The 23,143-nt window shown below is 47.8% G+C and overlaps 1 protein-coding gene across 1 annotated transcript in view; it reads right to left on the minus strand.

Annotated features, from left to right (window-relative positions):
* ALK (ALK receptor tyrosine kinase) overlaps positions 1 to 23,143 on the minus strand; it is a 678,620-nt gene that overhangs the window by 70,042 nt on the left and 585,435 nt on the right. Inside the window, exons 10-11 of the mRNA XM_025867990.2 lie at positions 15,495 to 15,589; positions 15,197 to 15,322 (exon numbers count right to left, since the gene is read on the minus strand). Coding sequence (XP_025723775.1) covers positions 15,197 to 15,322; positions 15,495 to 15,589 — 221 coding nt within the window. The remainder of the gene's footprint in view (positions 1 to 15,196; positions 15,323 to 15,494; positions 15,590 to 23,143) is intronic.

The raw sequence follows: 23,143 nt of genomic DNA on the forward strand, positions 1-23,143 counted from the left end.
TTCTGGTATAAAGTAGTACTATCAAAAACTCTGATGATAATCTAAATTTCATTCTCTAATAAATCACTTGCTGTCTTTGGTTAGGTGCCCAAAGTCCTTTTCTTCTTTTTCTTTAATTTCCAGCAATTTTACTAGAATACCCTTTGGTATTGCTCACCTGGGTTAGTATTCTCAGCAACACAGTGTGCTCTTTTAATAATTAGATTCAATAAGAAAAATTTCCTTGACTTACAGCTTTAAGCATTTGTTTTGTTCCCTTTCTCCAATTTTTCTTCTTCAGGCACTCTTGTTATCTGCATGTTGGATCTTCTCTGCCTATCTTGATGGATGTCATCTTTTTTATTTAAAATTTTTTTTCTCTTTTCACCTTCTATTTCTTGTAAGGCATTAACTGTTGTGTGTATTTGCTCTTGCATACCTTCTAATTTAGTTTTTATTTCTGAAATTATTTTTTCCTTTTATCTCAAATTCTTTTCTGAGTTTTACCACTTCATTTTTAATCTTTTGTAACACTGGCTTTTGTTATTTTTTCACTGTTTTAGTGTCAGCTCATTTGGAAGTAGGTTACAATTTTGATTTCTTTTGTAGATGGGTCTTTCTGGTATGCTTTCACTGGTGTGTGGGGCTGTTGTTTTGTCTTCTACACTCTTTTAAAGTTCTTATTGTAATGTGGATAGGATTTGGTCTTGATACCTATGCATTTTTATTTTTCTATTTCTAAAAATTAATTAATTAATTAATTATTTTTATTATGCTATATTAGTCACCATACAGTCATACCTATGCATTTTTACATGAAATTAATTTTCTAGGACTTTTAGAGTTCAGGAGCTTTTCTAACTTCACAGAGCTCCTTCTATTCTTTTCTTCATACAGTGTTGAAAAATATGGTGGTTTTCCTTCAAACATTTCTGGCTCTCTTTCTTTCCTTCATATTTATCTGGATATCTATCTATCTATCTATCATCTATCTATCTATCATCTATCTGTCTATGTCTCTGTTATTCCTATCCTACTCAATGTTGGAATTGAGTAAAATCTAGAAACTTCTTCTTGGTATGGGCTCTTTCCTGGAAAGGAGGCTTGGTGGCCAGGTCCCCCTAGCTCTTTCAAACATTACCATGGCCCCTTGTACTCACATATACCTGGACTGGACAAAGCCTCTCCTAGATTGAGCAATGGTTCTCAAATTGGTTGTCAGTCATTTTCAGCAAGTATCTGTCAGCGATTTTCTCCTGCTCTCAGGTTTATAAGACAGCCTGTTGCCTTCATCTCCTTTCTCTTGCTCAGATGCTGATATTAGGCAGATCATATGGTGGTTGCACTTCGTCTGCATCCATTTGTATCTGGGGTATTTTTTAATAAAAAAATTGTTGTTGTAAATGTCCATGGGTTTTCAGTTTTGATATATGGTTGTTTGCTTTTAGATTCAGAGAGATGGACAACTATGCTGGTACCACCATCACTGCCATCTTCCCAGAATCTTTGAGAAAAATTGTAATGTAGGTATCACTTGAGGTCACTTGCTATGATTAGCCCTTGTATATCATCTGTCTGGTCAGTCTCTCAACTGCATTTCTACTACTGGGGCTGCAGGGTTTTTCAGACTACATATCAGGGACATCTCCAAGGACCATGGCCTAGAACTTGCTGTTACATCATGTCTGCCTTTTTGGAATACAGCCCACTAAGTATAATTTAACTTTTTCTTGGTAGTGCCACCCAGACTTAACCAGTTGTTTAGGGCTATTTGTCCTTTCATGAAATGGCCCTCAACTATAAATACTTTATACTAATCCACTTTCTTCTCTCTCACTGTCACACATGTTTTCCTAGTGCTTCAGCATGTCCTTCTATGTATAATCTTATTTTATACTCAGTGTTGGGTGAGGGCGTGAGAGTGACCCCATATCTCTGCCTCAGGCTGAGGGCCAGCTAGCTGCAAGAGGCCTTTATCTCACAATTTGGGGATGTATTGATATCTTGGTACTTCTATTTAGTAGATGGTGGAAGTTCCTGGAAGTCCAACCTTAGGTAGAAAGACATTACTATGATTATGAGTGAACAGGGCCTCCAATTTCAATGCATTTCATTATAGCACATTTATGTAACACCTCCAGCCTCCAGCAAGTTTAGCTCCTGAAAACCATGTTAGGTCAGTAGATAGGGAAGGGGGGGAGAATCACTTTTATCTTACCAGATAGGCGACCATGTAGAAAAGTTAAATCTGGGGTTAAGTGAGGAGAGGCAGGTCACATTACTCTTCCTACAACACAGTTCTCAGTTGGTGAATTTTCCATGTTCTAGTTTGCTTCTTAGACTGTTTCTTTGCATGACATATGCACACACATGCACACTCTCACACACACTCTCATACCCACCATGCAAACTCTCACACACATACTCTCACATACTCATACCCACAACACTTTCACACCACACATACACTCCATATGTTCACACACCCACCACAAAACTCTCATATGCTCACACTCACACTCACTCACACACATCACACAAACTCTCACATCACACATATGACCCACTCACACACTCCACACACTCACACACCACATATACACACCACACACACACACAGTGTTCATTTGTGCAAAGCTTTCTGGTCATTTCTCTCTTGTTCTTTTTTGATGATGAGAAGTTAGGAGGTGGTAACAATAATTCAAGCACCAGCCCTGTCTTCTGTGCTAGGTAGGCTCCTGCACATGATCTGTGTTTTACTGTTACATCATCATCTCCTTGGCCCCTCACACAGTTCCACCAGACAGGATGCCTAAAAATGCTGAGGTCTCCCAGAGAACAAAGACCAGAGGCCCATGTCCCTCTCTGCTGGGAGGCAGATATCTCTTCATGGAAGGGAACCTCTGAGCTAGCCAGCTCCCCACCAGCAGGGCAACAAGTCAGGGCTGTTGAGATAAAAGCTGCTTTCAGGATGGAGTTACCCTAAACAGCTCTGACACCCGGCAATCCGAGGGCGTTTTTAATGGCTCCTGTGATGGTTGCTGTGTTGTGTTCTCAGCCACCCCCTGCTCCCTGAGGGAATGTCAGGAACACATGAGAGAAGAGAAAGGTCACAGGAACAACACTCTCCTGAAAACAGAGCTGTAAAAATTAAGTTAAGGGAGCCTTCAGGGCTAATTTGGTTATTCCCAAGTTGGTTTCAAGGCCAGAGTTGTGTTAATAAAGTATTTGATGGGGAGAGGGTTGTTGCAGACTCACCCATCTGGGGGTTACACATAGTGGATTTGGTTTTGAGTTTCCAGCAGGAAGTGGTGGTGGTTCGAACACCAGCCTTGCCACATGCAGGCCTGAAGAGTCATTGATTTCTGCCCGTATCTGCTCTTCTCCATGGACTGGTTGGGGCGGGTGGGGAGAGAAGACCTTAGTCTGGTGCTTGGCCATGGGGGTTATGTAATGGGATCCACTGTGTCTGGAGAGAGGGGCAACAGTACAGGAGGCCAGAACCCTTCATTGCTTTATTCTTAGTAGTTCTTGCTTATGGTCTGGTTCTAAGTCATGAAGGGTGAAATCCTTACAAGGCCCTTGTGACCGGGACACTTCTGACAGATGGACAGATGGAGGGCCGGTGGCCCAACTGGCCAAGTGATTTGGACTAGAAAGAACAAATGTCCTGACTTCTGCGTCTGGGTCTTGGACCTTCTAGGATGAATTGGAGAACAAAGACACCTGAGAAGGTGGGAAATCCAAATGTCAAGGGCAGAAGGGAAAGGAGTAGGGGAAGAAATAGGACCAAATGGTGGACCAAAAAGAGAAGGCAATGTGTCTGAGTGAGAGGCCTAGAGAAAAGGGGAGGAGAGACACTTCTTTCTTATTCCTGCTTATGATGCCACCATGGCGGCCGGAAATGCAGCATCATAAGAAACAAACATGGGGAAAAGGCCAAGAAGATCACAGAGATATGCGCCTGCCCATCATCAGGCACTGAATTAATGACACTAGTCATGTATAGGGCCACTGAACTAATGTCAGCAATCATCTATAAAGTACTTTTTGTTATGGCACTGGACCCTTCCTTGGGCTCCCAGCCATTGTCTGGGTCCTACTTCAATCTGAATGGACTCTTCTAGAATCAAGTTCTCCAGCAATGACCAGAGACTCCTGCTGCTATCCCTCAAACAGTGATGGAGAGAGGGAGTAGGTTTCCGAAGCTTCTTTAGACACCATACATGGCCTTCAGCTTGCCTTCCCGCTGGTGGGGAGCCAGACATTTGGGTCGCTCTCCCCGCCTGGCCTGCTCAGCCCAGGCATGCGCTCCCCTTTTTTCACTCACTCTCGGTTGTGTCTCTGCACACTTCATAGTCAAGGCCTTTACATTTATGAGAGTTGTAGCTATGCCATGAGGGCCTTGGAGGTTTTCCCAAGCCAAGTCTGCCTAGGAGTAAAAAGTAGGACTTTAATGTTAGTAATGAATAGCATCATCTGATTCTGCTCTGATACACACTTGAAGGAACCTAGAGTTTTCTCTGTTAACACCCCCATCATTGTAGCACATACGCACACACCACATATGCTTTGTCACTGTCATTTCTGTCCTCTTAACTTGCTTTATTTTCTTCACAAAACATCACTATCTGAAATATATCACCGTACACTTGCCTTGTTGTCTGTCACCCTCATTGGCATGTACGCTCTATAAGCTGAGTAAGGCTTAGTCGATTCTGTTCACTGCTTTGTCTCCAGGACCTAAAACAGTGCCAGTCATGTAGGAGGAAGTTAATAAACCTTTGTTGAGTGAAGAACAAAACAACATAGAAGGAAGAGAGTAGGCCAAATACCAGCCCTCAAACCCCCTTGAGGGGTCAGGAGGAGGAGATCATGCATGCTGAGGGTACTGCATGTGGTTTGGCGGGAGCACCTTTGGCCCTTTGTGTTCCTGTATTAGCATTAGAGCAATATAGGATGGCAAGAGCCAGGCAGTCTGGTAGTATAAATGGGTGTTTGTTGAAAGGTATTTTGTCTCTTAGCCATGACTGCACAACAGAAAGGGGTAGGGCCTGAGGAGACAGCACACATCTCCACATTGTCACTCACGTACACACCAGCACACACTCATAGACATACAACCACACCCACATTACTGACATGTAGGGAGCCCCGTAGTCCTTAAGAGAATGCTCGAGTCCCACTTCTTAGTAGTGTGGACCCTCCACTGACCTGACAGTTGACAGCAACTATCATTTCATAGACTGTACGGACTAGTAAGTAGGATCAAAATCATAAAGCCAGTTGAGAAAAAGAAATAGTCCTTGTTTCCAGGTAGTTAATCTGAGGCCCGGAGGAGTTTTCCTGATTCTGTTAGGTTGCTGGACAAGCCCAAACCATGCCTTATTTTCCTCACTCGTTAACATTAATCCTGGAATAGGATCAATCCGTCAGTCACTTAAAAAATAATAATTAAATGTGTAAAATGTGCTCACATTATTATGAAGATACTGTCAATATTCACTGTAAAAACCAAATCAGGCCTCTCAGATCCAATCTCCTGGGATTTGATTAAAAAGCTGTTCCTGGAGAAAGTTCTGGAGTCCTCATATGACTGAGATTTTGACAAGCTTTAAAAGACTAAAATCACTCTTTCAATTTGTATCAGTGAGTGGGTCTTTTTGGAGCAATCCTCTATGGCCCCACATAAGTCATATATTTCCCCCAAATGGAGTTTGAGCATTTCATTTGCAAGTTGAAGATGAACTGTGTTGGGAGGGAGCTGATTGGACGAGAAGACCCAAAATGCAGAATACTACCCCTCCTCCCTTTTTAGCTCTGAGAGTGCCTCGCTGGGATTTGCCTGAAACTTTTGCAAAAAAATTCAAAGAAAAATATACTCAGAACACACACTTACATATAAACAAAGGTGCACAGCGCATAGTTTGGGGAGGAGGAAGATTATAAATACACTGAAAATTTATAGAGGGCAACATATGGGGAGGATGAGTGAACTGGCCCGATCTTTTCCATTATATATTTTAATAATAATGTTAATAACAATGTCACAACATTTTATGTTAGTATATTCTTTTGTACCCTTCAAAGTCTGCTAGAAATGAGCTCATTTGCTCACTACAATAACCTGCTCGAGAAAGAAGTGTGGCAGGTAACTGTTATCTCTGCTTTACACAACGAAGGAAAAAACTGGGGCCCAGAATGTTTGATTCTACTCAAATCACAAAGCTAGAACCCTAGTCTCCAGGATTCTTGACCAATGCATTTATCGTCTTGCTGTGGATTGGCACTCAGGGGGTGTTTTGTGAATATTTAGGTGTCTGATAGGCGTGAGATCACGAACAGGAATTCTGCCCATCAGCCTCCACAATGAGTTCTCAAAGCTTCCTGGTAATCAGGTGATCTCTGGCATACAAAAGCCCACTGCAGGTAGGTTCTAAGGTGGTCCCCAGTGATCTCTGCATCCTGGTAGTCACGCCTTACTTAGTTTCCTCCCTTTGAGTATGGGTGAGACCTCTGCTTTGCTTCTAAGCAATGGAATATGGTAAAGGGGATGGAATGTCTTTTTCATGATTACATTACATAAGATTATAACTAACTTCCATCTTGCTTGCAGACTCTCTCTTTGTCTTTCTCCCTTTCTCTCCTCCTCCTCTCTTCCTAGGCTTCTCAAGAACTGCCAATAATCATGTGAACTTGGGAGCGACACCTTCCCCGGTTGAGCTTTCAGATGAGACCCAGCCTTAGCTAACACCTTGATTGCAACTGTATGAGAAATGATGAAGGAGAAAACGCAGCTGAACTGTGCTTAGTTTTCTGACCTGCAGAAACGAATATAACAAATGTGTGTTGTTTTAAGCTACTGCATTTATGGTAACTTGTTATAAAGCAATAGATCACTATCTAGCCACCCCCAAACTCCACACCATCACATTCACTGGCTTCCACGTCTTCTGTGTAAGCACCCAGTGTGGAGGGCCCTGGCTAGGCTGCATTCTCCCAGGTGTCTTCTCTCTCCTCCTCAACTCAGTGATGGCCAGGGTGACTCCACCTCTTGTCCCTTTTCCTCTTGCCAGTGGAGGAGCAAGTGGGGAGGATCCCCTTATGTGATCTAGAGTTAGTATTTCAGTCTTTCTCCTCTTAGTTCCTCTGTTCAGCTCTGGGCCCAGATGAATTAAAACAAAACAAAACAAAACAAAACATCTCTCTGTCCAAGACCACTGAAGCTTTGCTGCAACAAGCAGAAAACTGAATAGACTCCAAGGGGGTACAGGTTTGTTCTGCAGGCTGAACCGGCAAGTCTGGGAGTAGGGCGATAATTAAAAGTGGTCTTCCCCACAAGAAGTGCTTAATGCATTTGCACTGATGGAGGGGCCTTTTGTGTTCTGCTGGTCTTGGAGCTAAATGATCTTAATCAAGCTGTGCTGAGACCAGAGTTCCTGGATCATTTGTTGTCTCCCACTTATGCAGCCTTTCACTGAAACAAATGGGTAAAAGCAACGTGTTTTCTGAGGCCATCCAGAGGAGAGAAAGGCAGTGAATCATCTCTTCTGCTAACAGGAACTATGGCCTGATGTTAAGGCATTTTGTCTGTAGCTTGGCCATGATTCCAACCACCACATAGCATTAGACTGGGGGTTCGTGAGGTGTTTTCGAGTCTGTCAGAGCTGGTTGATGCTGTGCTGTTTCTCCAGTGGGGCCCACGGTTGGGAAGTTCTGAAGTAACAGCATAGATTCTTTCCTTTCTCAAAGGACACTCGATTTCTTTTCAAAAATGATGATCAGGTCAGTAGAATTTGCAATGCACCCATCTTGGATGAAGACCTCCTCATCATCCAGCACAGGGTGAAGTCAGAGCCATGGAGTATAGGGGTGGGGGAGGACCCGTCCAAATTCCAGATGTGATCAGAATTAGAAATTGGAAAGGGAGCCAGGATCTCCCTTGTGCTGAGAGAGCAGTGGTTTCATCTCAGGCTTATGTGGACCCAGCTCTGGGTGGTGCATTTTTTCAAGAGTGGCGCTTTGGCTCCTTCCCAGCTGTAGGCCCTGGGGCACCCAGTACAGGGCTCGGCACAGACCAGGCATATAGCACACGCTTGTTAAGCTTGTTGAATTGAACTCAGCCCTGCATGATTTTTTTTTTTTTAAAGGACTGGGATTCAGGGAATTCTAAGAACACACTGACTAGAAAGCAATGATGCTTTCTGTGTTGAATGCTGAGCTGAATTTCCTGAGTTGGAAAGAGAAAACCAGTCGATCTGGATGCAGCAAGAGCTTTTCCCTTTTCAGCAGCTGGATGGTATTTGGGATTGCTCCCAGTGGGCATAGTGTTAGAGCGGGAAGACTTTGGAGTGAGCCAGCTTGAGTCTGGATCCTGGCTCTGCACTTTAACTGGGGGGACAAGCTACACAATGTTTCTGATGCTGTCTCCTCACTTCTGAAATGAGGAACACAGCAATGACTCAATCAGCTCACTTTGTGTCCTGCACCTCTTTCAGCCTGGGACAGGCATGCACTCACCTAATCCTTTTATAGAGCCTATGGAATGGAAGCACTAGTGAGAAAAGCACCATTTTTTTTTTTTACATGGGGAAACAAAGGCGCAAAAAGGAGAAGGAAGTAGCTTAAAGTAAGTGGCATAGCTGGGACTTGAACACAGGTGGTCTGTGCTCTTGGAAAGTATACCCAACTCAGAATGGGTGAAGCGGCGTGGGAGGTTCAGGCTTCCGGTCATGGAATGAGTAAGTCACAGGGATGAGAGGTACAGCATAGGGAGTCTAGTCAATGGTATTACGATGGTGTTGTGTGGTGCCAGACGGAAGCTACACTGGTGGGGAGCACACAGCATAGTGTATAGATGTGCCAAATCACTGTGTTGTACGCCTGAAATGAATGTGCAGTTGTGTGTCAACTATACTTCAATAACTAACAAACAAACAAAAAACCAACAGCGTTGCCATCTTCCATTCTGATAGTGATGTCTATCCTCGGGGAGCCTGGGGGGGAGGTAAGGACCAGAGGAAAGAAGGTGAACATGCTTAGTAACCAGGTACAGATCCAAGGGGGCAGCCTGCAATGGTGGACTATTGGCCCCGGAAACTGTTCCTGGTGGGGGGGCTCTGTCGGGGGAAGTGGGGAGCAAGCCTCCTGCTCAGCCCTCTCCTCCGCCCTGCACTGTCACCAGATCCCTATGGCAGGGCTTTCTCTCCCTCGGCAACCACGCAGGCCACCTCTTGGGGATGCTGACGGGGTCTCCTAACACCAAAAACCTCTTGCACTGGAAGAGACTCTTGCATGTCAGTCACGGGCATCATGCATCACAAATTAGTTCAAGACGCCTGTCTTCCCGGAGCCTGGCCCTGTTAGCTCCCAGGGAAGGGAGCCGCTCTCAAATGGAGAGTGACAGGGCAATTGGGTGGGCACTGAACTTGCCGTGGGGACGGGGGGCCCACAAGCCTTGTTAAGGCTGATGCTTCATGCGTCCTCACGAGTTCCCTTGCTATAAATAGGTGATAATCCACAATACTCGGTAAAAAAGCAGACCAGCTGAACAGGAACATGGCCAGCCGCCCAAACAAGTCCCCAGGATTCTATCTACGGCCCATGCCTGCCCAAGTCGTAAGGAACTGCTCCCCTCAGTGGAATGGCTGCTGACAAAAGTACGTTCCATGTGCACCAGTGAGCACTGGGGTACACAGAGGGGTGCCAATTGGTTGCAATTATCAGCTTCCTTACGTGTGTGTGGGTACATCGTGTGCTGAGGGTGCTGTTTGGAGTATCAGTGAAGATGCAGATGTGCTCTAAGCAAAAACTTTAGACAGAGTTTTTTTGTTGTTTTTTTTTTTAAAGAGATTCCTCTAGAAGACTAGTCAATGGTAGAATTCCTTTAAGATTTATGACAACTTGCCCTTCCAAACGTTACCTGGCTTAGAAAACTTAATTTTCCCATACAATTTTTAAAAGGACCATGTATTTTAGCTTTTTATACAAGTTGTATAAGTTAAGGCAGGTTACTTACCCTCTGTTTCCTCATCTGTAAAAGGGGGATTGTGTTAGGGAACCACCTAGTGAGATAATGCATACAGAAGAGTCCAGGACAGTTGCTCACATCCAGCACCGCCCAGTGACTGGTGGTTTTTAGGTGTATAAAGAGGAGACGACAAAATGCTTTGCTGTCTGAGAGATAAAAACTTAAAAGTATGCCATGTGACTCTGAGCCAGCCCCTCACCTTCCCCAGGCCTAGGCTCCTCCTCATCTGTTTTCAAGAGGTCAGGCTGCCCTTTGGGATTGCGAAACTTTATTTCAAATCAGGCTTTCCTTGAGAGTTTGTTAAAAATGCAGAGTGTGACCTCCTCTTCCTAGACATTCAGATTCCACAGGTCTGTGGGGACCAGGAAGCTTCATTTTGAATGAGCAGCACTTCTGGGTCCTCCCTCCCCTCGCAAGGTGACCCGAAGCAGATGGCGTGAGGAGACACTTGGAGAAAGCCTGAGGTGGATCTGGGTCCCTGCTGCACTCAGTAAGTCCCAGATTCTGTCACTGGGCACCTCTGGGGAAGGCTGTCAATGATGCAATGGAGCTGAGAGTCCAATCAGAGTCCTCCCCGCCCCCCCGCCGGGATGAGTAGGGCTCCCCTGCACTTCTATCCTTACTTGTTTCCTGTCTTCCCCATATGCCTGGGGGCCTCCTGCCTCCCAGACCGGCACACGGTAAAGAGCTAAGGCGAAAGCAGGGACCCCAGCTCCCTCCAGCTTGTAGGTAGCTGTCTGCAGTGCCAACAGATGATAGGATGCTATGATTTGTTTGGGACTGGACTAGAATACATTTATTTGTTCAGGAACTCGCTGACTCCTCACTATGTGGGTATGCCGCCGAAGTGAGCTTGGCTGGGCCTGCAGTGCCCGAGCGCAGAAGGCTCTGGTGGAAATGAGAAGACAGGTTCTGAGCAAGGGGGTCGGGCCCTGGCAAGCCTGCCTTGCAACAATGCTGTCATCCCCAGAAGAGCACGCTTGGACCATAATGGCTCTAGCTACAAATTCTATTAGCTCTAATAGTTGTTCTGTGGTGAATGGATAATGCATTTAGCAGAAATAGACTCAATCAATTTATATGAAACACATAAAACTTTCTCATTGAAATTGGCATCTGTTCTTGAATCATAGGAGCATGCGGGGAAATGGACAGTCTGTCACCCTTTCTTCTGGGCACATTAGCAGTGCCATGGGTTAATTAGAGAGATAGGCCAAGAAAGCTCTGGGTCCCTTACACCCTTATCCCTTCAGCCCTTAAAACCTCGGAGCTGGTGATGGGGAGGGACCTGGAGACTGTCTACTTTAAGCCTGGACTATTAAAAGAAGCAGTTTGCTTGCCTTTGCCTGTGTTGCCATTAGCGCCTGTCCTCTGAGCTCTGCTATGTGGGGGTTTGCTGACATGCCCCAGCTGTTAGATGAGGAGAGAGAAGGCTGTGCAGAGGCAGGACCCACCCCAGGACCATAGCCTGCTAGTGCAGGCCTGCCAAGGCTGTGCACAGAGCTGCTGACTCCTGGTCTAGTGCTCTTTTCGTGATCCTACACAGTTTTAATTGCCCCCCTGTCCTTCGGCAAGAGATGTGTACTCAGAAAACAGTAAACCAACCATCACTAACCAACTCAGAGGCGAGAGTGTGGTTTGATGCCAGGGCTCCATGAGTTACTGATACTTGTGGGTTGGGCCCAAGATTTGGGCTGGTTCTTATGTAAGTTTTCTGAGCTGATTCCCTCCTGCTCTCCCTATACAACATGTGAGCTCACAGGAGGAGAGAGGGGTAAGGAAGCTGAAGCAGGGTCATGGGCCTTGGGGGTCCTGCCTGTCCTTATCTGGGCTTTGAGGGGGTGGCAGAGCCTGCTTGCACTTTCATTACTGCCGAGAGAGAGAGAGAGAGAGAGAGAGAGAGAGAGAGGGAGAGAGAGAACTCTGCAGCCCCGTGATTGCATTATCCTAAGCAGTTGGTTAGCGTAATTGTATGTGCAAAGCTGACAAATGTAATTTTCCCAGACTTAATACTTGCCCCATTTTCTCTCTCAGTTTCTTCATCTGATTAGCTAAAGTGACTCAGGCTTCCGGGAATGCTTCAGGAAGCACCTGGACAGGCTTTTCCCTGCCTCGATGCTCCAGTGGCTCAGCTCCGCCCTGTGGGCTTTGGGGTGAGGGAACCCCCAGACCCAGAGGTCAGGGCCTTGTCATGGGGCTGACTTTGGGGACGTGCAGAGTGCTTAGGGAGACCTGGATGTGTCGTGGGTGACTGTTTTCAAAAGCCCCCGTGTATCTTTTGTGTTTCCAGGAGCTGCTCTAACCCCTGCCAGGGGGAGAGCTGAAATGCCACCAGCTGACCTTGTTCCAGCCCAGCAGAAACTGACAGCGCTGAACTTTGGGAAGGAAATCTTGTTATTTGGGGTCCCCCATCCTTTGTTGAAGGCTGGGAGCTGACGTGTTTACTGGACATGCAGGCCTTTTGTAGGGATGCTTTCCTGCTCTTTCCCATGTTCAGTGTTCATCTCTGGACTCGGCTACCTGGAATGGCTTAGTTGGCTGAAAGAACGTAGACTTCAGGGTCACATCTGGGCTCCATTCCCTACCAGCGGGGGGACTCATCCCTCTAAACCATCTTCTCATCCCACGGTGGTAATGACACCAACTCTCCCCAGCCAGAGTGAGGTCTGGATGGGTTGGTGTATGAAACACCCCAGCCCAGGGTCAGGCAGGCAGACCCCTCAATCGCTCTCCCCCTTCCCTTCCCCTCCCACCGCAGCCCTCCCTTCTTCTCTAGAGGCCCTCAGGAAGGCAGAAGCTCTGAACTGGTCTCAGCTTCCCCTTGCTGGCCATGACCTACTGGCTCGCAGGCGCCCCTCCCCCTCTACCTGCGCTCTCCTCTTGTACACTGGCAGTTCTTTGACCGCCTGACCTGGGTCTTGCTCGGCTCAGCATCTCTGAGCACGTAACTGGCCCCAGAGGAAGTGTGTAGGAGCTGTGTGTAGGTCTAGATGAAAGCCAGGTGAGGGAGGGCCACGGCATAGACCCAGGGTGGCCTGTTCTCCTTGACCCTGAGGCTGGGTCCTGGCCAAGTGGCACTTCAGGGGGCGTGATGGGCTTTGCCTGTGGGGGGTGGGGAAAGGCGACCCTGCTTCTCCTTCTCCTGATGATTCAGAGGGTGCTAGGGGTGGGCAGCATGGTGGGGCTGGGACATCTGTCAGCAGGGGCAGGGGCTGGGAGCCTGCCTCAGTTTCTCCCTGCCCTTGAGCTCCCCTGTGCAAGAGCGGGTTCCTGGGAAATCATTGTCTCTGTATTCAGTTTTCTAAAGCCTTTCCAAGGAACCCATTAAGGCTGCTTGAGGATGTATCTGCCTCAGTTCCTCTTCCCTTAGAGGCGGGGTCATTCCAGAAGGGGGCCTGGAGACAGAACACTGTCCCATAGCCACCTGCCTCCTGCTCTGAGGCTGGGTTGGGCAGTAGAGGAAGCTCCAGCCTCTCAGGCAGCCACTCGCTTCCAATTTTATTTGGAGGTGGTGGGGGAGCATCGCCGCTTTCCAGCCACTGCATGATTTCATTAGTCTGAGTGGCCACTGCGTGGACCCTCATTGATGAGCCTTTTAGGGACAGTGGGAATTATATGGCAATAAACTGGGGAGTCAAGTTGGGGGGATGGCTGCTCCTAAGTGCTGGCTGCCAACATCCAAGAACTGAGCTCAAGCCTCAAGGGCCACCCACCCCAACCCACCCTGTCACCCTGTCAGTCCGCCAATCTGTAAGTGTTTCCGGAGCTCCTGCTATGTAATCAGTGTTGGTGGTGAGGCAGGGCCGGGGCCTGCCACGAGGTTTGCTGAACGTGTCCTGAATGCATTGCAGGGAGGCAATCACTGACCAGGGCCCGGGGAGTCCTGGAGGTCCGTCCCTGGGGTGGGTGGCAGGGAGGGGAGTGGTGGCAAATGATGGACAGGAGGCTGCAGCCCTCATCTTAGCCGTTTTCATGAATGATAAGGCAGAGTAGGGAAATGGAGGTGGCAGGTTCCCCTTCATGTAGACAAATGAAAAAGTGTTTTGAGGGTTTAGTTAAAGGTGAAGGGAGGAGACGGGGAGAGGTGAGGGGGAAAAGCAATGAACTTTTCCCCCCTGGTCTGGCCACTGGGTTAGATCAGGCAGGAATCGGGGACAGAGAGAGCTACACCTGGTGTGGCTTTTCAGCCAGAGAAGGGAGGGGTTTCTTTCTTAGAAGACAAAGCAAAGCTGATATTTACAAAATAAGTTGAGAGTCAGTGAATTTAGTGTGAAGGTGTAAGTCTCTACTTGTTTTTTTCCTTTGTACTTTGCACTAAACAAGGATTTTACATTTTAAGTAGAAATTTATCTATTGTTATTTTAATAAAGTGATCTTTTATTGGAAAAAGAGTGTGGGTGGACAGTGCTGTACACGTACTTCTCCAGGTTACTCACTTCACTCCCATACCCAGGCATCCAGCCCACCTGGGGGAACCCCTTGACCTGCTGGTGTTGGGCCCCAGCTTCTCTGGGGTGAGGCTCACAGGTCTAATAACTGCCAAGGAACATCATACTGGCTCTGGAGACTGATTCTAGGGGATTTCCTCCTTGTACAAAGAATAGCTGAGAAGTCACACCATGGTTTAGAGCCAGAGGCTGAAGAAGCCTGTGTTTGAAGCAGCAAGAGTCCCCATGAGAAGTCCTTCAGCCTGGAAGATGCTGAAACAGACAACTTTGGAAGGGAGCCAAGGTTTGGGGAAATGTGTTGAACGTGAAGTTTTGGGGCCTTTACCCGTGATGGCTTTGTGCTACAAATAACGTTGGTTTGGGGCCCGATCCCCTTTACAAGAAGTCTGATGTAAGGTTTCCTTTGTTCAGTAAATGGGGAGTGGTTTCAAGGGACTGAGTTTGAGGAAAGGAGATCAGCTTTGTTCTCCCGTGTTGGTGCCTGGGTATTCCCCAGGCACAGAGGAGAGTTGCTCCTTTGCTCAACTTCCAGACGCTCCATTCAGCCAGGCAATAAGAGACCCAAACAACTTCCCCTTAGAGGCCTATAGCCAGGGTAGAGGTGATGGTCCTTTTAAAGGTTGACTATTTTATTCTTTAAACACAGCCTCCCACTGCCATCACAACCCGTATCTTTCTTCTGCCTTTTGCAACAACAACAAAAAATGACTTTGCTCAAATTTGTAAGTTGAACCCTTACCTGTGGGGTCAAAGACGGGGACCTCTCTTGTACTGTCCCAGGCTTTTGGCTCCTTGTTTGGATTTCTCTCAAATAGATTTCTTGATCTGGGTGCCATATCCTGTGGTATCTTGTGCTCCCCACTGACTAGAATAGAGAAGACCCCGTGGGCTGAGTTAAGTGAGGCCTGGTTTAAGGGAGAGAGCAGAGCATGCCCCCGGGGAAGGTGGGAGAGGCAGGTGGGCTCAGGTTAAGGAGGGTAAGTAAGGCCCGGGGTTGTCTGGGTTGGGGACAAGTGCCAGGGACAGGGTGAACTCACTGGTGAGGTAGCAGTCCAGGCTGATGGAGATATTGTCAAAAGCCACGGTGGCTCTGGATCCTTGCCCCCACCAAACAACAATCTGCAGCCAGAACCTGTAGGTGTGTTAAGAGGAGCGTGTGTGAGAAACGGCGTGGGTCAGTCACCTGGTAGGGCTCAGCATCTGGTGGATGCGTGCCGATGCCTGGCTCATAGCAGTCCTTCATGTGAGCCTCCCCTAATCACAGAGCAGTTGTGAGAGGGGAACAGTCCACGGCTCCCCCTACTTCCTTTCTGAGGGATTGTTCCATAGGTTAATCCATCCTGGAGTTTGGGGCTTGGTTCCAGTACTCCCTGAAGCTCCGAGGAGACCTCTTTCACTTTTTGGGTGTGGAGGGTGGGTAGAAATGGGTAGGCTTGATATTCAGTGGGTACCCCCTGGTGGAGCCGAAGCCATTATTAAAATATTTCTGTACCATCTGATAAAGGGCCACTGTCCCCCAAGTGTCCCCTGGCTTCTTCCCTGGTACCCCTAGTTTTCCCCATTATTCAGCAACTGAAAAGTTAACCCCCTGCACAGCGGGGTGGGGGAAGGATCTCAAGGATCTGGTGTCTTATCCAGTGTCAGTCTCCACTGGGCTTGCTCTGTGCGGTGCCTGACCCGTTGTTAAATATTAAATAATTTGACTCTGATCCCTGGGAGTGTTTGTAACCAACACAGAGCAGGCTGTAAGTATTAACGGCAAACCTACTGAGGTTTCTTCACAGAGAAGGCAGCCTTTAAGTTGGTTTCGAAAGAAGGCGAGGACTCGGAGGTGTGCTTGTGGGGCCGGGGAACCGTGAGGGGAGGACATCTGTGGCAGAGGAACTGGAGTGAGGGACAGCTCAGAGCATGGCCCGGCCCTGGTGGCTCGTGGCTGAGGGGTGCAGAAGGACACAAAAATGGTGAGCGGCATGTGTGTATCACGCACAGCATCAGGCTTCTCCATGAGCCATGGCAAGGTCATGGTTTCCTTAGATTTCCTGGGGGACTCTGTCGGCAGATGAGCTCCCAGCTCCAGCCCGTGTCACCTGGGACACAGCCAGGCCTGGGATCCTCAGGGGGCAAACAGGGGCCCTAACACTGTCGCCTTGTTCTGTTTACAGCAGTTGCCAGGGTGAGAGAGATGCTACTTGCAGGCAGCAAGAGAACAGGTGCACGGAGCCACTTGGGGATGGAGACTAGAAAGAGTCACATCCCTGGGTGGAAGAGCAGTGGGTAAGGCCCCACAGCGCACCCTTCCGATTTCTCCACTCTGGGTTACCACCTCCTCATCCGTTATCCACAGGCTGAGGGGACAGGCAGGTGCTAAGCGTCACGGGCGTACCTTGCAGGCGGCCTGGGCCCGGAGCAAGTGAATTACCTGTGTGCGCCTGCTGAGCATGGGGGAGAGGGACAAAACCCCTGTTTTGCCCTAACTGGGCCCTTCCTGGGAGACTGCATGGCTCCCCTCCCCTCTCTGCTCTCCCTCCCTTCTGTCTGCCCTCCTTCTTCATTACTGAGAGATTAGGACTGCAAGGTTCTCAAGCCGCCACTGGGCCTCTTAGCATGGAAGGCGTGATGCAGGCTGGGGCTGGCATGGTCTCTAAATAGAAGAGTTTCTAAAGTGCTCTGCAAGGCAACAACAGTGGCAGCTGCTGTTTAAAAGAGTTTGATTGACACGGGGAATTGCACATAGTTGGAGTCAGGAACACTCCTAACAATCAGGGAAGACTCAGTCAGATGTCGAATCAGACGTAAACATGCAGTGCAGCCTCCATCCACCCACAAGGCCACCCTGCCGACCCTGCCCCAAATGCTCCAGACTCCAGAGGCTGCAGGGAGGGGATGGGGTGGGGGGAAGGTGTCGTGGGGGGACGAAGGTGGGTCCTGCTGGGGTGTGGGGACCGCAGGGGTGGAGCAGAGGCATTCTGGGAATGGGGTCTGGGGATGGTAGGTGCTAGGGCAGGGAGGAGACAGCAGGACCCATCTGGGAGTTTCTGTTCTGTGGGGGCACTAGCCGAGAGGCCGGGTGGCCATCAGGGCCACCCAGATTTAGGAGACTCAGGATTCTCTGCTTTGGATGGTACCTGGTTGTGTGTCTTCAGCTGAACCCCAGGGGAAGAAGAGATTGCTCCTGGCTCTGCTTCCCCCTCCCTGCTGAAGATGGGGGCGACTTCCTCAAGGCTCTCAGTTTCTCTGGTGCAACCTGTCTTTCCTGTTGCGCTCCCCCAGAAGTACAGATACCAGCTCACTCTCCAGGGTCAGCCATGGCCTCAGGTCTTGAGTTCTAGCATATATCAGGTGGAGTGCTTTGGGATTGAGGGAAAGTTCTAGCCTGTACCAGGTGGAGTGCTCTGAGGTTGACAGGAAGTTCCAGCATGCACAAGTTAGACTGCTGTAGGAATGAGGGAAAGTTCTAGCATGAACCAGATGGAGTGCTCTGAGACTGAAAGTTCTAGCATGTACAAGTTAGACTGCTCTAGGATTGAGGGAAAGTTCTAGCATGTACCAGATGGAGTGAGCTGAGGCTAAAAGTTCTAGCTCTTGTACCAGTTAGACTGCTCTAGGATTGAGGGAAAGTTCTAGCATGTACCAGGTGGAGTGCTCTGAGACTGAAAGTTCTAGCATGCACCAGTTAGACTGCTCTAGGATTGAGGGAATGTTCTAGCATGTACCAGGTGGAGTGCTCTGAGACAAAGTTCTAGCATGTACCAGGTGGACTTCTCTGGGTCTAAGGAAAGACAAGGTCCATGCCACATTACTGCCAGGATTACGGACGTCAGGTTCTAACAGACATTTGGTTACTCCACTGTTCTTTATCCCAAAGCCTTAGCTCTGTGCGGAGGAAGAAATCTGAGCCCCCATGGCTAGAAGAACCTAGCCCTCCCTCTCCGTGGGCAGCCTGGTCAAGGAGAAGGGAAGAGCGAACTCTTTGGGGTTCCTCCAGCTCCCTCACTCATCTGTGCTATTTAAGAACATGGCAGCTGAGCTCTTTCTAGCCTTTAGCAATTGATTTCACTCCCTGTCCCTCAATAGTTCACACCTGCTCAGCTCTTCCAGTTTTTCCAAATAAGACACTTTTGATTGCACGGATTATTGTTGTTTTTTCTCTTTTTTCCAGCTGGTGGGGTTTGGAACTTGTTGATAAAACAGACTTGGCTTAAAAAAACAAACAAACAAACAAACAAAAAAACAGACTTGGCTTGAGATCTTGGTTGGAGCCTGTCTTCACACAAAGAATATACCCCTTGACTCTGTTCTTGCTCAGAGAGGCCTGTTGAAAATTGTCCCGGGGGATTTGGGGAGGTGGCCACTGGGGCAGTGGGCCAGGTTTAGAGGGGACAGCCTTGAAATTGGGTGTCTCCCAGACTCACTGGGCAGATCTCTGCGTAGGAAATGGTGAGGCTACTCATGCACAGCTCTGAAAACACACAGTCTTGTTCAGGCAACAGACTGTTAATGGACAGTGAATATAATGCCTTATTTGCCACCCTGGCAGCCTTAGGGATTGACAAACCTAATTAAGTTCACTTAATGATTTTAAGTAGCTGACAAAAAGGTGTGTTTCTGAATGTGGACTGAGGGAATAGCAATGCTTTAGACAGCGAGAAAGAATGGCTAGCCTGGGTAAAAGGCATTTATTTAACGGATGGGCACCAACCACATCTCAGATTCCTCTGGACCATTTAGTGGGCTCAGAAGCGGGGGGGAGTGTTCTGCATCCCTTTTCGCAGCTGAGGCTTGTCTGGGTTCTGGCTGCTTAGGATAGAGCTGGCAGATATTGCTAAGGAAAAATGCTTTCTCCAATTTCTCACTGTGCACTTGATTTGCTCGGCAAAAGTCTTCTAAAATGGACTGTCACAAAGCTCGGGTCGCGGTATGCATTTCTATTAGAATAATGTATGTGATGAAAAAGCCCCGCCACATCCATCCTATTATCTGCATAATTGACTTCAGTTACCAGTTCAAGAGGAGTGGCTGATGGCCAGCTTTGGGTTCCTGGGACCAGCCTGGCTCAGATCACCATGGCCAGGGCTGGACATGTGTGCCCTGCCTGACTCTTAGAAGTCTGGCTCTGTGACAGTAAAGTAGGTCCGGACATTAAAGGCCAGACTCAGTAGTTGGAAGCACCCTCTCTTCCTGCTCAGCCCCAACTCTCAGAAGGAATTTACCATGCTCTGACTTTGTTATCCCTCTGGGCATCATGACCCCCACGGCAGTGAGGGGGGAGTCACTACAGAGTGATTCAAGGGCCACAGAGATCTTTCACAATGAGTTGGCTTCTGTGAGGGAGCCCTTTGGGGTGGAAGAGGGGAGAAAATGAGTTTTCAGCCAAGCTGAGCAAGCACAGAGAATCACTCACACTCTTCAACAGTCTCAGTCCCAGGCTTCCAGGCACTGGCTGTGTGTGACTAATGGTTCTGGTTCCCACATTTGCCATGGCATGCCACCAGTCAGCAAGGCCTGCCACCAGGGTGTTCCACCAGACTGCAGGGAGAGAAGAAGCCCTTCTCTGGCAAGTTCCCACTTTGCTCTTTCATTTTCTCATTCTGCACTATGTATATTGAGCTCTCCCTGGGCCCTAGGTTTGCGGGGAATGGTGAAGGGCAGATCTTGCTTCCAGGAGCCCTGGCCCGGAAGGGGAGGTGCCGGTGCACGAATACACCTGCTCAATAGGCTCAAAAGTGTCAAGTGCCCTGAGGGAGGAGAGGTCATGCACTTGCCCCAGGGATCCCTTGGAATAAATGGGGGTCTTTGGAAGGCTGTCCAGAGCTAGATGGCACCTGCATCCATTCTGCTCAAGAGACGGGGATATCCACTGCACCTTTCTCAGGACAGAGAGACATTTCCGACACTGGCTTCTTCCTCTACTCTTGGCTGTTGTGTGGGCTTGTGGCTTTGAGAGCTGAGATGGTGCCAGAGGTGGAGGCACTCTCCACGGTGAGAAGACCCAAGAAAAGGGTGGTTGCTGGTTCCCTTCTCTCCTGACAGAAATATCTTTATGAGGGTGAATTAGCAGCTTTCTCTGCTTGTTGAGGGCCAAGTTTCAAAAGGTAGAGTGGCGTGAGGACTGGGCCACATACTTGGTGGGACCCTGGGCAAGTCACTGAAATTTGTTAAGCACCATCTTAGTTTAAAAAAAAATCATCTATGTAATATGGGTATTTTTTTTTTATAGTGGAAGCTTTTCTTTAGCATGGGAATTCTCGTTCATTGTTCCTGTTTTATGTTTTTATTAGAAATCTGTGCTTCCTCAGCAGTGTTATAAGTTCCATATCTCCCCCTCTGCCTTTGAGCAAAGATTATTTGAGCTCTTACTCTGAGTCAGGCACCGTGTCTGTAGCTGGGAGTATGGAGATGCACAAGACATCGACCCTGACCTTGAGGAATTCAGAGGACTTGTGATTCAGTGACTAGGAGATTTCTAAACACCTTTTTAGTTCTGCTCCCATAGAGCTAGAATGTACAACCTGGGAAAACACTGAATCTGGGCAGTGAGAGAGAAGTCAAGAAAGACTTTGAAGAACTGAAGGTCTCAGACAATGGTAGGGCTATGGACAGAAGAATCACATAGGGGCGGGGTGTTGGGGGGCATATTGAATGTGTGGGCAGGATGCAAATCAGGCAGCTGTTAAGCCAGGTATGGGACTCAGGTGAGATGAAGACTATGCGTCACCTCACAGAGGTGAGGGTAGATGTGGTGTACACCGAGGCGATCCTAGAGAACAGCACGTATAGAATTGGATTCTGCTTTGTTTCAAATATCAGCAGTCCAGTTTCCCCCTAAATTCCAAACTCTGTGCTTGGGGAGAGAAGGGCGGAGAACTTAGGTCTACATTCTGAGGGGCACTAAGAGCTATGAAAAACATGCACATCTGTTGACTTGTAAATTGAGCTGTGGATATTACAAAGGAAATCTTGAGAAGATCTGAACATCCTGTTATTCTAAAGGGGTTCACTTATTGCCATTTTGCGTGACTACTTAAAACCAGGCTCACAGGCAGGATCTGTCTCACTGCTTTGCACTCTTGATTGTGGAAACTCAGCAATCAAAAGCAACAACTTGTCCCAAACGTCGCAGTAAATCAGTGTTAGAAATAGGATTTAAAGCTCAGAATTGCTAATCTACTCCTTGCTCCAGTGATCTGGGATATTTTCTGAGAAAGAAACAGGGCCAGATAACTTTCAGAGTTATGAATGTTTGATTTGTATATATCTATGCCTGGCTGCACATTGCATTGCTGAGCCACCAGGCACACCTATCCCCTTCCTCTTGGAGGGCTGATCCATGGCAGTCCTGGGTCAATGGTGCCATTTAGAAGGTGGCAGCAGAAGAGGCCTCTTCTCCTCCAGCCTCTCTTCCCCACTTCTGTGCTCTATTTCCAGGCACAGAGCATTTCACATTTGGTCCCTCACAGAGCTTTCAACAGTCTTCTTGCTCTGGTTTCCCATCCTCCACAGTGTGGAGTCCAAAATATGTGGCCCAATATCCATGCTCACATTCTGCCAAGCAGATTGCTCAGGATTCTCTGATACAACCTAGTTGGCTATTCTTGAACCCACATAAAACATTCCTGCCTATAAGCCTCCATTCATCCTGATGGCCTTCTTTGGAATGCTCTTGTCCCTGTCCCATTTCTGGAAGATCTAAATTTTCCTCAAGGTTCATCTTATAATAATCCATGTTCTCCATGACATCCCCCCTGACAGGGAGGTCACCACGCCATCTGAATATTGGCCATGCTGTTGGACTCTGCACAATACCACATGTGTTGCTTTTTGCCTCTCAGTGTGTATGCTCCGTGTCTCTCCCCATCCCCAGCATGCAGGCCCTGTGACTGGCAAGAGGCTGGGTCACACACCCCTTTCCATCCTCTGTGCTTGATGGGGGCTTAATGTATGTTTGATGACGATGTGACAATGATCCTTCCCTAGTCAGTCATTACCCTGTCTTGCCCACAAGACATCTGAATCTGACATTTTATGCCGGTGACTTCCAAATGTGGTCAAACATCAAAATCACTTATGAAACTTAAAAAAAAAATGTATCCTTGGCCTAATATGTGACCTCCTGAGTTCGAATCTCTGTGTCTGGAGCCTGGGGCTCTGCATTATTAAAAAAATGAATTTGATCTACATTTTCAATGCAATCCCTATCAAAATACCATTGACATTTTTCACAGAGCTGGAACAAAAATCTTAAAATTTGTATGGGACCAGAAAGAACCCGAATCTCCAGGAGAATGTTGAAAAAGAAAACTAAAGCTGGGGGCATCACGATACCTGACTTCAAGCTCTATTACAAAGCTGTGATCATCAAGACAGCATGGTATTGGCAAAAAAACAGACACATAGATCAATGGAACAGAATAGAGACTCCAGAAACGGACCCTCAACTCTATGGTTAACTAATCTTCAATAAATCAGGAGAAAATACCCAATGGAAAAAAGACAGTCTCTTCAGTAAATGGTGCTGGGAAAGTTGGACAGCCACATGAAGAAGAATGAAACTGGACCATTCTCTTACACCATACACAAAGATAAACTCAAAATGGATGAAAGACCTTAATGTGAGACAGGAATCCATCAAAATCCTAGAGGAGAATATGGACAGTAACCTCTTCGACATCACCGACAGCAACTTCTT

This window comes from Callorhinus ursinus, unplaced genomic scaffold, assembly GCF_003265705.2.
Source record: "Callorhinus ursinus isolate GAN/ISIS: 27379988/994484 unplaced genomic scaffold, GSC_fseal_2.0 scaffold10, whole genome shotgun sequence".
Taxonomy (NCBI): Eukaryota; Metazoa; Chordata; class Mammalia; order Carnivora; family Otariidae; genus Callorhinus; species Callorhinus ursinus.